Source organism: Dendrobates tinctorius, unplaced genomic scaffold, assembly GCF_039654945.1.
Source record: "Dendrobates tinctorius isolate UK_male_01 unplaced genomic scaffold, ASM3965494v1 ptg000135l, whole genome shotgun sequence".
Classification (NCBI taxonomy): Eukaryota; Metazoa; Chordata; class Amphibia; order Anura; family Dendrobatidae; genus Dendrobates; species Dendrobates tinctorius.
The window spans coordinates 9701405-9714107 of record NW_027361803.1 but is presented as its reverse complement, the minus strand read 5'-3'; the positions used below and the strand labels follow the sequence as shown (position 1 = coordinate 9714107).

The window sequence follows — 12703 nt, the reverse complement described above, 5'->3', positions numbered from 1 at the left end:
CTCTTTCTCTCTGTTCTTTCTTTCTTTTCTTTACTTCTTTCTTTCTCTCTCTGTTCTTTCTCTGTCTCTCACTGTTCTTTCTTTCTTTCCCCTTTCTTTCTCGCTCTGTTTTCTTTTTTCTCTCTCTCTCTGTTTTCTCTCTTCCTTAGTGCCAGTCACAGTCAGTGTGATCAGCAGTGCTAAATGGGTGCGATTAGGTGTGGACATGGGTGTGACTAGTTGTGAAATGGGTGTGGCTGGACGTGACCAAAATTTGCGCTATGCGCGCCGCAGTCTTTGTCCATCTTTCCCTTCTTCAAAAGTTGGGAGGTATGATAGGGGCGGCTATGACCAGGGGGTCTGGTTGCCCAATAAAGAGCAGTTCTGCCAGGAATTCTGTCACCGTGCGTACAAAAGGGGACAGAGATTTGGGAGGAGTACTGTACCTAAAAGCAATAAATAGGACTGAGCTGAAATACTGGGCACAGCTCTGACTACATGTTATATAGTCGTGTTAATCTCCTCTCACTTCTTGTAATCTACAAGTGTACAAAGATATTATATAGTCACCATGTGACTAGTGGGCCTGTGTAACTTCAAATGCCAGGGCTGAATTTTAGTCCCAGTCCGGCCCTGATTGATGGGCACTGATCAGGCTGCATTGATGGACACTGATCAGGCTGCATTGATGGACACTGATCAGGCTGCATTGATGGACACTGATCAGGCTGCATTGATGGGCACTGATCAGGCTGCATTGATGGGCACTGATCAGGCTGCATTGATGGGCACTGATCAGGCTGCATTGATGGGCACTGATCAGGCTGCATTGATGGGCACTGACTGATCAGGCTGCATTGATGGGCACTGACTGATCAGGCTGCATTGATGGGCACTGATCAGGCTGCATTGATGGGCACTGATCAGGCTGCACTGATGGGCACTGATCAGGCTGCATTGATGGGCACTGATCAGGCTGCACTGATGGGCACTGATCAGGCTGCATTGATGGGCACTGATCAGGCTACATTGATGAGCACTGGTCAGGCTGTATTAATGGCCAGTGCAGTCTATGTCTCTGTGTGGGCAATTTTATTGCTGGTATATTGTTTTTGTAGCGCTGTATATATGTTGGTATTTTACTAATAGCAATTTTGAATCCCTAGGAAACAATTATATCAAGAAAGTGAAAAAATGGACTCGAAGTGTAGGATATTCGAAGAAGCTAAAAAATTGGTAAGTTTGATGATTTAACTTCACTTCTTCATTTTAAATATTATATTTGTTCCTATTTTGTTTTATTACTTCAAAATAAGATATGTGCAGTGTGCATAGGAATCTGTTCATAATTTTTTTTTAAACTATATTTCGGCCCACCAATGGTCCGAGGGACCGTGATCTGGCCTCCTGTTTAAAAAGTTTGAGGACCCCTGCTCTACTGTATGTAGCCGCCGCTCGCTGCATACAGGATCACACAGTAGCAGGAAGCCGATGCTGACCGGAGAGGTAGATGAGGTGTGCACACTGACACTGCAGGAGCCGAGTGAGTGCTGGCAGATACAGTGTGAGAGCGCTCTCCTCTCCTGTCAGCATTGGCCGCCCACTACCGTGTGATCCTATGAGCAGGCGCTGCAGATAGGATAGAGATATAACAAGAGAACATAGAATGGCAGATTTGCAAAAATTTGCAAAAAATCTCTGCAGCCAAATATATGGCAGTAATCAGCAAGTGCTGAATAACAAATACAGGGTATTTAGTCGATACGTTTTTTGCAAAAAAATGTATACTAAGCTGCCTCACCAACGTCAAGGTAACCCGTGTCGAAGCAGTCCCTATCTAATGTATTTAATACCTGAACATCTGAACAGTGTCTTGACATGAACAGGATTCAGACAGGCTGCTCCACAGTATGGGCTTATTGTCTGAGACAGCTCTTTTTTTTGCAAAAAAACGTATCGACTAAATACCCTGTATTTGTTATTCAGCACTTGCTGATTACTGCCATATTTTTGGCTGCAGAGAATTTTTGCAAATCTGCCATTCTATGTTCTCTTTTTATATCTTAGTTAATGGGTGGTGTGAGCATTGTCTGACCGACGTGTTCACATTTGTGCATTTCACGTGTTTTTAATCCATTTTCTCCTTGCTTAGCATGGTTTGGGAGACCCCACCCCTCTCCTGTGTGATGTGCACAAAAGAGCTGTCTCAGCCCATAAGCCCATACTGTGGAGCAGCCTGTCTGAATCCTGTTCATGTCAAGACACTGTTCAGATATTAAATACATTAGATAGGGACTGCTTCGACACGGGTTACCTTGACGTTGGTGAGGCAGCTTAGTATACATTTTTTTGCAAAAAAAAGTATCGAATAAATACCCTGTATTTGTTATTCAGCACTTGCTGATTACTGCCATATTTTTGGCTGCAGAGAATTTTTGCAAATTTTTGCAAATCTGCCATTCTATGTTCTCTTGTTATATCTTAGCTAATGGGTGGTGTGAGCATTGTCTGACCGACGTGTTCACATTTGTGCATTTTACATGTGTTTTTAATAGATAGGATAGAGATCAGAATGCACCCGAACACACTGACACTGTGTGTGCTCTTGGCCCCTGCAGTGTCAGTGTGTGCAGAGCTGGGAATTCAGGTCAGGCACGCTCCAAAGCGAGTGATGTTAATAGATATAAGTGGAGATGCGGAGGATTGTAATTACAGGGGCGGAATAGTGCACTGAGCCCTTGGCCATTCCATGGGTGCACCGAGGATCCTCCATTTATATATCTAATGAAATTGTCTTTATATAAAACAAAAGAAGTAAAATCTAGTCTACAAGTTTTTTATGGAGGCTAAGTCCCCTATATGAAGGTATAAAAGGTTTTTTTAAATCAGATATTTTTTATTTGAACATTTTCCAACAAAACAGGTATAACAACCCAGGGGAACGTAGTCCCCTTACCCCACCCCCCTCCCCCCTGAATTGAATTGTCCCCCCAACTTAACAAAAATAAACATATTATTATTATATAGCGTCAATGTTACGTCTCCTTGAATAAGAATAATTAGAAATACAAGAGAGGCTCCAAATGTGCTACATATAGACAAGACTTCTCTTCAATTCAGTAAAGGTACACTCAAATAAGACCTAATCGGAATCTCTGTAACTCTCTGGATGCAAGGCCCGAGCTGTCTATCCATAATGCCCAAAGCTTTTCAAATTTTCCGATACAGCCTCTCTTCAAGTAAATTGCTTTTTCCATGTTAATCACCCAGTTCACCTTACTAATATATTCCGGAATGGAGGGCGTCTGATCATCCAACCAGTGCTGTGCTATCAACTTTCTAAACATATATAGCAATCTAGCCACCGCTATTTTGCCATACTCATCTGTCGTTAGATCTTCAACATACCCCAATACACATACCATAGGTGAGCAGTCTAACCCCCCCCAAAGAAGGTATAAAAGGTTTAATGTGAGTTTTTGGGGGCAGACTCTCTTTACTGTAAACCTAAAAGGGAGAAGTACAGGATTAGTAAGACTTGTCTGCTTCCCTCCTATCTCAGCGCCGCCCCTGTCCACAGGTCGTGTCTGGTATTGCAGCTCCATTGTAGTGAATAGGGCTGAGCTCCGATCCATCACATACAACCTGTGGACGGGGACGGTGCTGTGTTTGAAATAAAGCAGCCATGTGTTTTTGATCCTGCACCACTCTGGTGTAATTATGGTGTATGGAATAGACGGGGTCGTCCACTTGGGTCTCTGTCCTCTATGATCCAGAATGGAGAGTCGCTCTGTAAGATCAGCGCTCCCTCTGGGGACACAAGACGTCCATGTGTTTCCTTAATGCCGGCTGTGGCCTTACAGCAAATCTGCCAAAACCTCCCATCAGAGCCACATGTGCAGAATACTCACTGCCGGTCTCCTTGTATCCGGCTTTTCTTCCTGAAATAAGCAGAGAAGATGGAATTAGGAAGAGAAACCTGAAGACGCCATTATCATTGGTGACATATAATAATAATATAGTGTAATGGGGGAGAGATGAGGGGAGACGATATACAGTCAGGAGCCCCTACAAATAACATATGGAAGAGCAACCACAGACCAAGGAGAAAAGTGAGGAGCCCCCAACCCTAAGATATAACACAGCCAATCAGAAAGAAACAAGAGGGTATAATACAGACATGGACGACATTGTTGGTACCTTCTGCTAAAGTAACAAAATCCCGCAATGGTCACTGAAATAACATGAAACTGACAAAAGTAATTTTCAAGTTTAATTTACTGAATATCAACTAACGAGAATCAGACTTTGTTTTTTGCTTTTGAATTGTGGTCGAAAATGTAAAAAAAAAAAAACCTAATAAAAATGGCTGGGACAAAAATGATGGTTCCCTTGACTTAATATTTTGCTGCACAAGCTTTTGAGGCAATCACTGCAGACAAACGATTTCTGTGACTCTCAAGGAGATTTCTGCCAACGTGCACAGGGATTTTGACGACTTCTTGTGAACAGACTGCTCCTGGTATCTCAGGTGTGAAGCCGTCTTCTCCAGACATCAGATCTCAGCTCCTTCCACAAATGTCCAATAGGGTTTAGATCAGGGCTCATAGAATCCACAAGAGAACGAGTCCGATGCTTTGCGCTCAGCCATTCTTGGATGTTTTTAGCTCTGTGATTTGGGTCATTATCCTGTTGAAGGACCCATGAGCTGCCACTTAGACCAAGGTTTCTGACACTGGGCAGCACATTTCACTCCAGAATCCCTCGATAGTCTTGAGATTTCATTGTACCCTGCACAAATTCGTAAGACCCCCTGTGCAAGAAGCAGCAAAGCCACCCAGAAACCTAACCAAGCCTCCTCCATGTCTCACCGTAGGTACAATGTCCTTTTCTTTCTATGCTTCATGTGAACATACAGCTGATGTGATGCCAAAAAGCTCCAGTTTTGTCTCCTCTGTCCAAAGGACATTTTACAGGGATCTTTGTGGCAACAATGGTTTCCTACTTGGTAGTCATCCATGACGTCCACTTTAGCCAAGACAGCGACGGATGGTGCAATCTGCACTGATGTATCTTAATCTTGGAGTTCACCTCTAGTCTCTTTGGAAGTTGTTTTGGGCTTTTTGGTTACTATTTGTATATGTATTACACACCTCTTCAATTTCTCATCAATTTTTCTTACCGCCATCCATAGGGGTTGGCTATAGTCCCATAGACCTTACACTTCTGAATATGTGCAGCTGCAGTAATTATAGTCTTTACTTTTAACATGTTCATCTATATTTTTCTTTCTCTCCTGAGACAACTCTTTCCGTAGCTTTCTTTAGTCCATGATACCAAACAGCAAAGCGATTACTTTTCACCCAATAAATAGGCAGATTGACTTATTAAAAGTATGTAGACCCCTGTGACGCTAATTACAGGACGCACCCTAGTTTATTATGTTACTATGGTTAAATTATTTTCAATCTTCTCTTTTCATCTCACAGCCATGTCTCATCTGGGAACACAATTGCAGTGATCAGTCTTTGTGTGACAATGATTGCGATGTACTAGCACTTCCACCTTTGGTCCATGGTTGTGCGCCCCAGTGCTATCTGACACTTAATCTCTGCTGTCATTCCGCCACTGCGATTAATGATGGACACACAAAAATGAAGCAGTCGACCACTTTAATTTCTACATTTTTGGGTTTTCTTGATGTTCAGTTAAGTCGCATTTTCTCACTTTCTACATTTAACATCAAAAGCTTTAAGTGCTTCTTTCTCTCTGTCAGCATAGTTCTATCATCTGCACATATCACATAGATGATTCAAGTGTTGAGGTGAAAATGGGCAGAAAAGCCATCAGCAAAGTCCAGGTTCCTTATGATTACTTCCACATACAGGTTGAAAAGAAAGGGAGAGGACGCCTCCTTGTCTTATGCGCTTTTTGATCTTGATCCATTCATTATTTCCATACCTGGTTCGCACTGTGGCTTCTTCATCATCGTAGAGTGACAAGATGAAGCTAAAAAAGTGCGCCGGCTCCTACCTCACTCAGTGCTTCCCAAAGCTTATACTCAACACAGTGACAATCCTTGGTATAATCAGTGAGGTGCAGGTAGAGCGTCTTCTGGTGCTCTCTCATCTTTTCTATTATCCATCTCAGCTTTGCGATGTGATCATGTCCCTTTATCCTTACAGAATCCAGCCTGGGCATCAGGAAGTTCTCTATCAAGGATGTTCCCCAAGCGCTTCTGAATAACCCTTAGAAGCAAATTGCGGGGATGGGGAATCAGGGCGATTGTTCTATAGTTGGTGCAGTCCCTGATGTTGCTTTTCTTCAGCAGCGGGATAAATGCTGATTCTTTTCCGGTCCTTTGACCATGTGTAGATCTTTCAGATTTTCTGACATAGTGCTGTCAGTGCGGCTCTCAGGACTGGATTGAGCAGCTCTGCAGAGATGACATCAACATCAAAAGCTTTGTTTTTTTGGCAACTGCCTCAAAGCTCAATCCACTTGACTTTCCAATAGGTCTGGTTCTGGTTCCTCTTTGCCTCCACGCTCCTCACGATGGTCACTGCTTGTGCTAGCATATAGTTCCTCTGTGTATACCTTCCATCTCTGCTCAGTGTCCTGCTGATCACTAATTTCATTGCTATAACAGTCTTTGATGGTTGCTTGGCTTGCTAAGAAGGGCTTCTTCACTTGTATCACAGAGGCAGAAAAATCCCCGGTGTGGCCCCTCTTACAGGCTTGAGCTACGTACATCAAGTTTTGAAACATAAGGCTATGTTGGTTGTGATATGCTATATGGATATCATTTTGTGTATATTTCTATTTCACTGATTTTCATAGTGTTTTTCTTGTTGCCTTGTATGTCTATAGCCTGACTGTATCTGTCTCTTGATGACCCCCTGTAGTTCCTTAATCCCCAAGGCTCCATTGTCTCCTCTGGGAGGCCTGCAAACCGCCCCAACCTGTCTGACTACCCCTGGAGATAAAGAGGGGGCGGGGGAGGACAGGAGCTGGGCAAGTCAGTTCTTGTGTGGAGAGGATCGTGTGAAGACTGCACCTCAGAGAGAAGGACCCATTTTATCCTATGTGTTGCTAGTTTTGGAATCTCATCTCCCTGGACATTTTATCCTGTTACTGGACTGCATTCTTGTTCTGGACTATTGTATCCTCAGTGTGGTGGATTATTTATGGACCTTCTAATTTTGCCTGTAATAAAGGTCTTGGGATTGTTCACACTTCCCTCGCTCTGTTGATTGTGTGGTATCGGAGAAGGACCCCGTGACAATTGGTGGCAGCAGTGGGATCAACAGAGCGTAACCCAATGGAGAACCACCGACAGAGTGAGTACAGAAATTGGACTGTATCCAGTTTACAGGAGAGAGCCAGAGACCTGGGCCTGAACTACCAGGGACTGACTAAAGAAGCCTTAATTGACCTACTGGTGGGTGCTATTCAGACCACCTACTCCCATATGTCTGAAGGACACGCAAAGGAGACAGGGATCCCCATCCAGAAAAGCCAGTGGGTGTTGTTGTACAAAGAAGAGATGGCAGTTCTGGGCCCCGGCGTGTCTCAGGAGTACAAGGAGGAGGCTGCCCGCCGGGCACAGCGGGGAAAAGAAGCAATGGAGCTTGAGAGAGGTAGTAATACAATGTGGAGTGTAAACCCAACGATCTGGGAGCCTGTACGGATCACCCGGACAGATTTTAAGCCATTCGATGATGCTTCCGGAGATGTGGAGGGGTTCTTCAAGGACTATGAGCAGCAGTGTGCTGTGATGGAGGTGCCCCACTCTAGCTGGATGCGTTTGTTAGTGGGACTCCTGAACGGAAGCATGGCGGAGGCTTACCGAACCATTGACGCACAGCGGAATCAGGATTATAACATTGTAAAGCAGACTATCCTGGATTACCATGCTATCACCCCAGACTCATACAGGGCCAAGTTCCAAGACCTCCCATGCACCACAAGGGGATCGTTTAGGATGTATGCACATTAGATGTCTCAGGCATGTCGGAGATGGCTGGAAGCAGAAAACGCCTTTACTGTGGAAGATGTTATACAGGCGGTCCTTATAGAACAATTTCTTGCCAAGTGCCCCGCAGAGGTACGGGAATGGGTCCGTGAGCGCACGCCGTGTACCGTGGATAGAGCTGCAGCCCTGACAAATGAAGCCCTTACTATCCGGCCGCAATGGAGGAGGCTTCTGGACAATGAACCATGGCCTGCTCCCGCGCCCCATCTCCCTCAGATTATATCTGCCCTTCCACCTAGTCGCAAGCCGATGACTATCAAGCCTCCCAATCCTGGGCCCCAACAGTTCCGACCACGACCTGGGGGTATCACCGAGAGATGTTATGTGTGTGGGCAACCTGGACATTTGCAGTTTGGATGTCCCACAAGGATTTGGAGGGAGCTCCACGCAGCCCCACCTCGTCCAGTGCATCTTGTGCACTCCATACCGCCTGATGAAGAGCTACCACCACCCCCACCAGAGTGGACCACCGACCACAGCACCATAGATACCCCTCCTGGAGTGTACGGACTCTGGCCTTTGTCCTTTGGCTACCCAGAGCAACGGCAACGCCACCTGCAGGATGTCTTAATTGACGAATACAAAGTGTCAGGATTTAGAGACACAGGGGCATTTCTGACTATCGCTGACCCTCGTGTGGTTCGACCCGAGGCAATTCACCAGGGTGCAGGAATTCCCATTGTCTTGGCGGGGGGGGGTGTCCGCAAATATATACAGCAAGCTTTGGTGCGTTTGGATTATGGTTTTAGAGAAAAACTGTGCTGGATTGGAGTTATGGGAGGACTTCCTGCAGATATCCTCCTTGGGAACGACATTGGGGAGTTACAGTGTTATTTTGTGGGAGCAGCCACTCAACTACAGGCCCTTCAAGCACCACGACATCCGGACCTCACTGGGGAGCAATCTGTTTAGCCAGAAGGTCCGTGGGCCTCTCACTCTTCTGAAAGAACAATTGGAGGGAGATATCTCAGATACCGGAATGCCCATCATTCTCTACGTTCTAGAGTTCAGAGACCGTCTCGCCCAGCTAGCTACCTTGGCTAATGATCAACAGCAAATGGCCCATTCCAGTCAAGAAACCTGGTATGACCGTAACGCCAGGACCCGGGAATTTATGGAAGGACAGCAAGTGCTTATAATTATTGCAACCCCTGCCACTGTACAAGGAACTATAAACGATTGAGTAATGTGGACAAAAGTGAGCAGGCCAGAGGTCTGTGTAGACCTCATAGCGTGCTCACTTATTATGGGGGGGAGAGGTTGTGATGGTGTGATATGCTATGTGGATATCATTTTGTGTATATTGCTATTTTACTGATTTTCATAGTGTTTTTCTTGTTGCCTTGTATGTCTATAGCCTGACTCTATCTGTTTCTTGATGACCCCTTGTAGTTCCTTAATCCCCAAGGCTCCGTTGTCTCCTCTGGGAGGCCTGCAAACCGCCCCAACCTATCTGACTACCCCTGGAGATAATGAGGGGGCGGGGGAGGACAGGAGCTGGGCAAATCAGTTCCTGTGTGGAGAGGATCGTGTGAAGACTGCACCTCAGAGAGAAGGACCCATTTTATCCTCTGTTGCTAGAGTTTTGGAATCTCATCTCCCTGGACATTTTATCCTGTTACTGGACTGCATTCTTGTTCTGGACTATTGTATCCTCAGTGTGGTGGATTGTTTATGGACCTTCTAATTTTGCCTGTAATAAAGGTCTTGGGATTGTTCACACTTCCCTCGCTCTGTTGTGTGGTATCGGAGAAGGACCCCGTGACATTCACACTAGGCGGTTTTTTCACCTTTTTTTTTCTGCAGCAAAACAAGCTCTCTTGGCAGAAACTTTCCCCAAAAAGTAGGTTTTGCTTGGTCTTTGTGGCGTTTTTTGCTGCGTTTTTGCCATGCTACATTTGTCTCTTGTGCATGCTGATAAACTGTAGTGCAAAGAAAAAATCATATTGTACTTCATCAGGTTTTGTGTCAAAAACGCAGCAAAAGCTGATACCTGCATTTTTTGCATCATTTTTTTCACCACCCATTACTTTCAATGGTTGAAAACGCTGAAAAAACACTGAAAGAAGTGACATGCTCTGTTCTGCAAAACCCAAGAAAAGGTACAAAATACTGAGGACAAAATAAATAACCAAGCTGTGTGTATGAGATTTCTGAAATCTCAGAGTTTGCTGGTACTGTAAAACGCAGCTCAAAATTTGCATAAAAAGCTGAAAAATGCCTAGTGTGAACATAGCCTAATTATACATTTGTTGAGAAGTACATCAAGTTTATAAAAAGACTCGATATTTTCAGTGTTGACCCTTATTTTTCCAGACTTCTGCCCTTCGCCCTGGCAGCTGGATAGATCAGCTTCTGGGCCAAATCCTGATGACTGCCCATCTAATCGGTGCTTTCTGTTTTTTTTGTCCTACCACTTTCTGAGGATTTGCCACAGGTTCTCAATGAAATTGAGATCTGGGGAGTTTCCACCCATGGATCCAAAATTTTTATGTTTTGTTCACCGAGCCACTTAGTAATCACTTTTGCCTTGTGACTTGGTATCCACCATTCTGGAAAAGTTTTTTCATCATCACATTGCTCCTGGGTGGTGGGCAGAAATTGCTCTTGAAGGAGGTTTAGATCCCATTCTTTATTCAAGGCAGTGATCCTAGGCAAATTGTGAATGAGCCCCCTCCATGGGTGAAAAGCCTCCACACATGAATGCTCTCAAGAACCTGTACTGTTCACAGACATAGGACTCATGGTTGCTCTCACCTTTTCTTATCTAGATAATCATTTTCCGGATGTCCAAGTTAAATCCTCATATTTCCAGCAGAATATCAGTTTGTCCTTGATGTTTTACATGGAGAGAATTGGCTTCTTTGATTCCCTTCTTTAAATTATGCCAGCCTCTGAAAGTGTTTGTCCCACTGTGCGTGCAGCTGCACTAAAACCTGTCTGATGCCATTTCAGAGCAAGCTCTGCACTGGTGTTGAACCGATCCCCTTGGTCATGGGTGGGGAAAGTACAAACCAGAGGCCATTTACAGCCTGTGATATAATTTGTTCCAGCCTTTGGCCAGATTACCGTCAGCCACAGTGCTTGGGTAACCAGCCCAGTTTGTCTGGCCGCAGCCTTTTAATTCTTCCCTAGACTGCACACATCATTCACTACTGAACGCCGTGGTGCACGCACTTCTGAATTACGTCCTGACTATGTCCAGTGCCAGTGTCAAGATATTATTTGTATGTGGAGTTTGTCTGCTCTGTGTGCTTATCCTGATCATTTCTATGATGAATGCTGCCGTTGCAGTGACTCCTATGTAATGTATACAGCAGTCACAATGTCTCCTATGTGATGCATATTTCGCAGTCTCAGTGTTTCCGATGTTATGCATATACAGCAGTTTCAATGTTTCCTATATGATGTATATACAGCAGTGTCGGTGTCTTCTATGTAATGTATTCGGCAATCTTTGTCACCTATGTGATATATGTACAGCAGTCTCTGAGTCTCCTATGTGATGTATACTACTGCAGACCTAACATTGCTTGATTACTATGACAATTACATGAAGAATGATGACTTTATTTTAAGGAGACATGCAGTGAAATATTCAACCGTGTTGGTAACAGCTTACTACTGCGAGTTCTTAACAAAACATATGATCACAAAGAGTTGACTGCGCTACAGATTGATGCAAACCTGGAAGTTGTGAAGAGTCCCATCATCAATGCCACCTAACATCACAGACTCCCCAAAGAGGAGCTGCATCATCACATTAGGGGTGTGTTAATTAAATGTTTGACCAAATATAGCAGGATCATTTTAAAGTTGATACTTTTGTATGGCTGCGAATGACGTTATACATTTCCCAATGACCCTTGGCAGAAAAAAAGATTCCCCACCTCTGTCTCATCTGAATCCTTTTTAGGAGACGGTCTTGGTACTTGCAGGACTTTACTGGGCGCCCTGACGCCTTCTTCACAGCAATTAAACCTTTCCTTTTGAAGTTCTTGATGATCAATAATGGTTGATTTAGGGGCAATATTACAAGTAGCAATGTCCTTGCCTGCAAAGCACTTTTGGTGCAAAGCAATGATGACTGTACGTGTCTCCATGACAAAGAATGACTTTGTAATTTTTTGCATTTCATATGATCGCTCTTCATAATAATCTAGAGTTAAAGTGAACCTGTCACCTCGTTTTGCTGCTATAAGATGCGGCCACTGCCTTTCAGGGCTTATACACAACATTCTATAATGCTGTTGATAAGCCCCTGGTCTGACCAGCGGTCTGGTCCGATGGGTGTTGCAGGTCCAGGTCCGGCGCCTGCCATCTTCATGCGATGTCGTCATCCTGCTTGCTTCGTTTCACCCTCCTGCGCAGGCGTACTGATCAGCCCTGTTGAGAAAAGACCAAAGTACTGCAGTGCGCAGGTGCTGGGCCTCTCTGACCTTTCCTGATGCGCACTCCAGTACTTTGCTCTGCCCTCAACAGGGCAGATCAGTACGCCTGCGCAGGAGCGCGACACGAAGCAAGCAGGATGACGACATCACATGAAGATGGGAGGAGCCAGACCCGGATCTGTGACACCCATCGCATCAAACCGCCCCCCGGGTGAGTATAATAAAACTTGTTTTTCCTCATTTCAGGTCAAACCGGGGACTTATCTGCAGCATTACAGAATGCTGTAGATTAGCCCCG

At 44.8% G+C, this 12703-nt stretch overlaps 1 protein-coding gene across 4 annotated transcripts in view; it reads right to left on the bottom strand.

Moving 5' to 3' along the window:
* Window positions 1–12703, bottom strand: part of LOC141048423 (class I histocompatibility antigen, F10 alpha chain-like) — a 300218-nt gene that overhangs the window by 194471 nt on the left and 93044 nt on the right. The window contains exon 6 of one of the 4 annotated variants that reach the window (XM_073543977.1): window positions 3891–3920. The exons of the other annotated variants lie outside the window; for them this stretch is intronic. Coding sequence (XP_073400078.1) covers window positions 3891–3920 — 30 coding nt within the window. The remainder of the gene's footprint in view (window positions 1–3890; window positions 3921–12703) is intronic. 4 annotated transcript variants of the gene reach the window in all.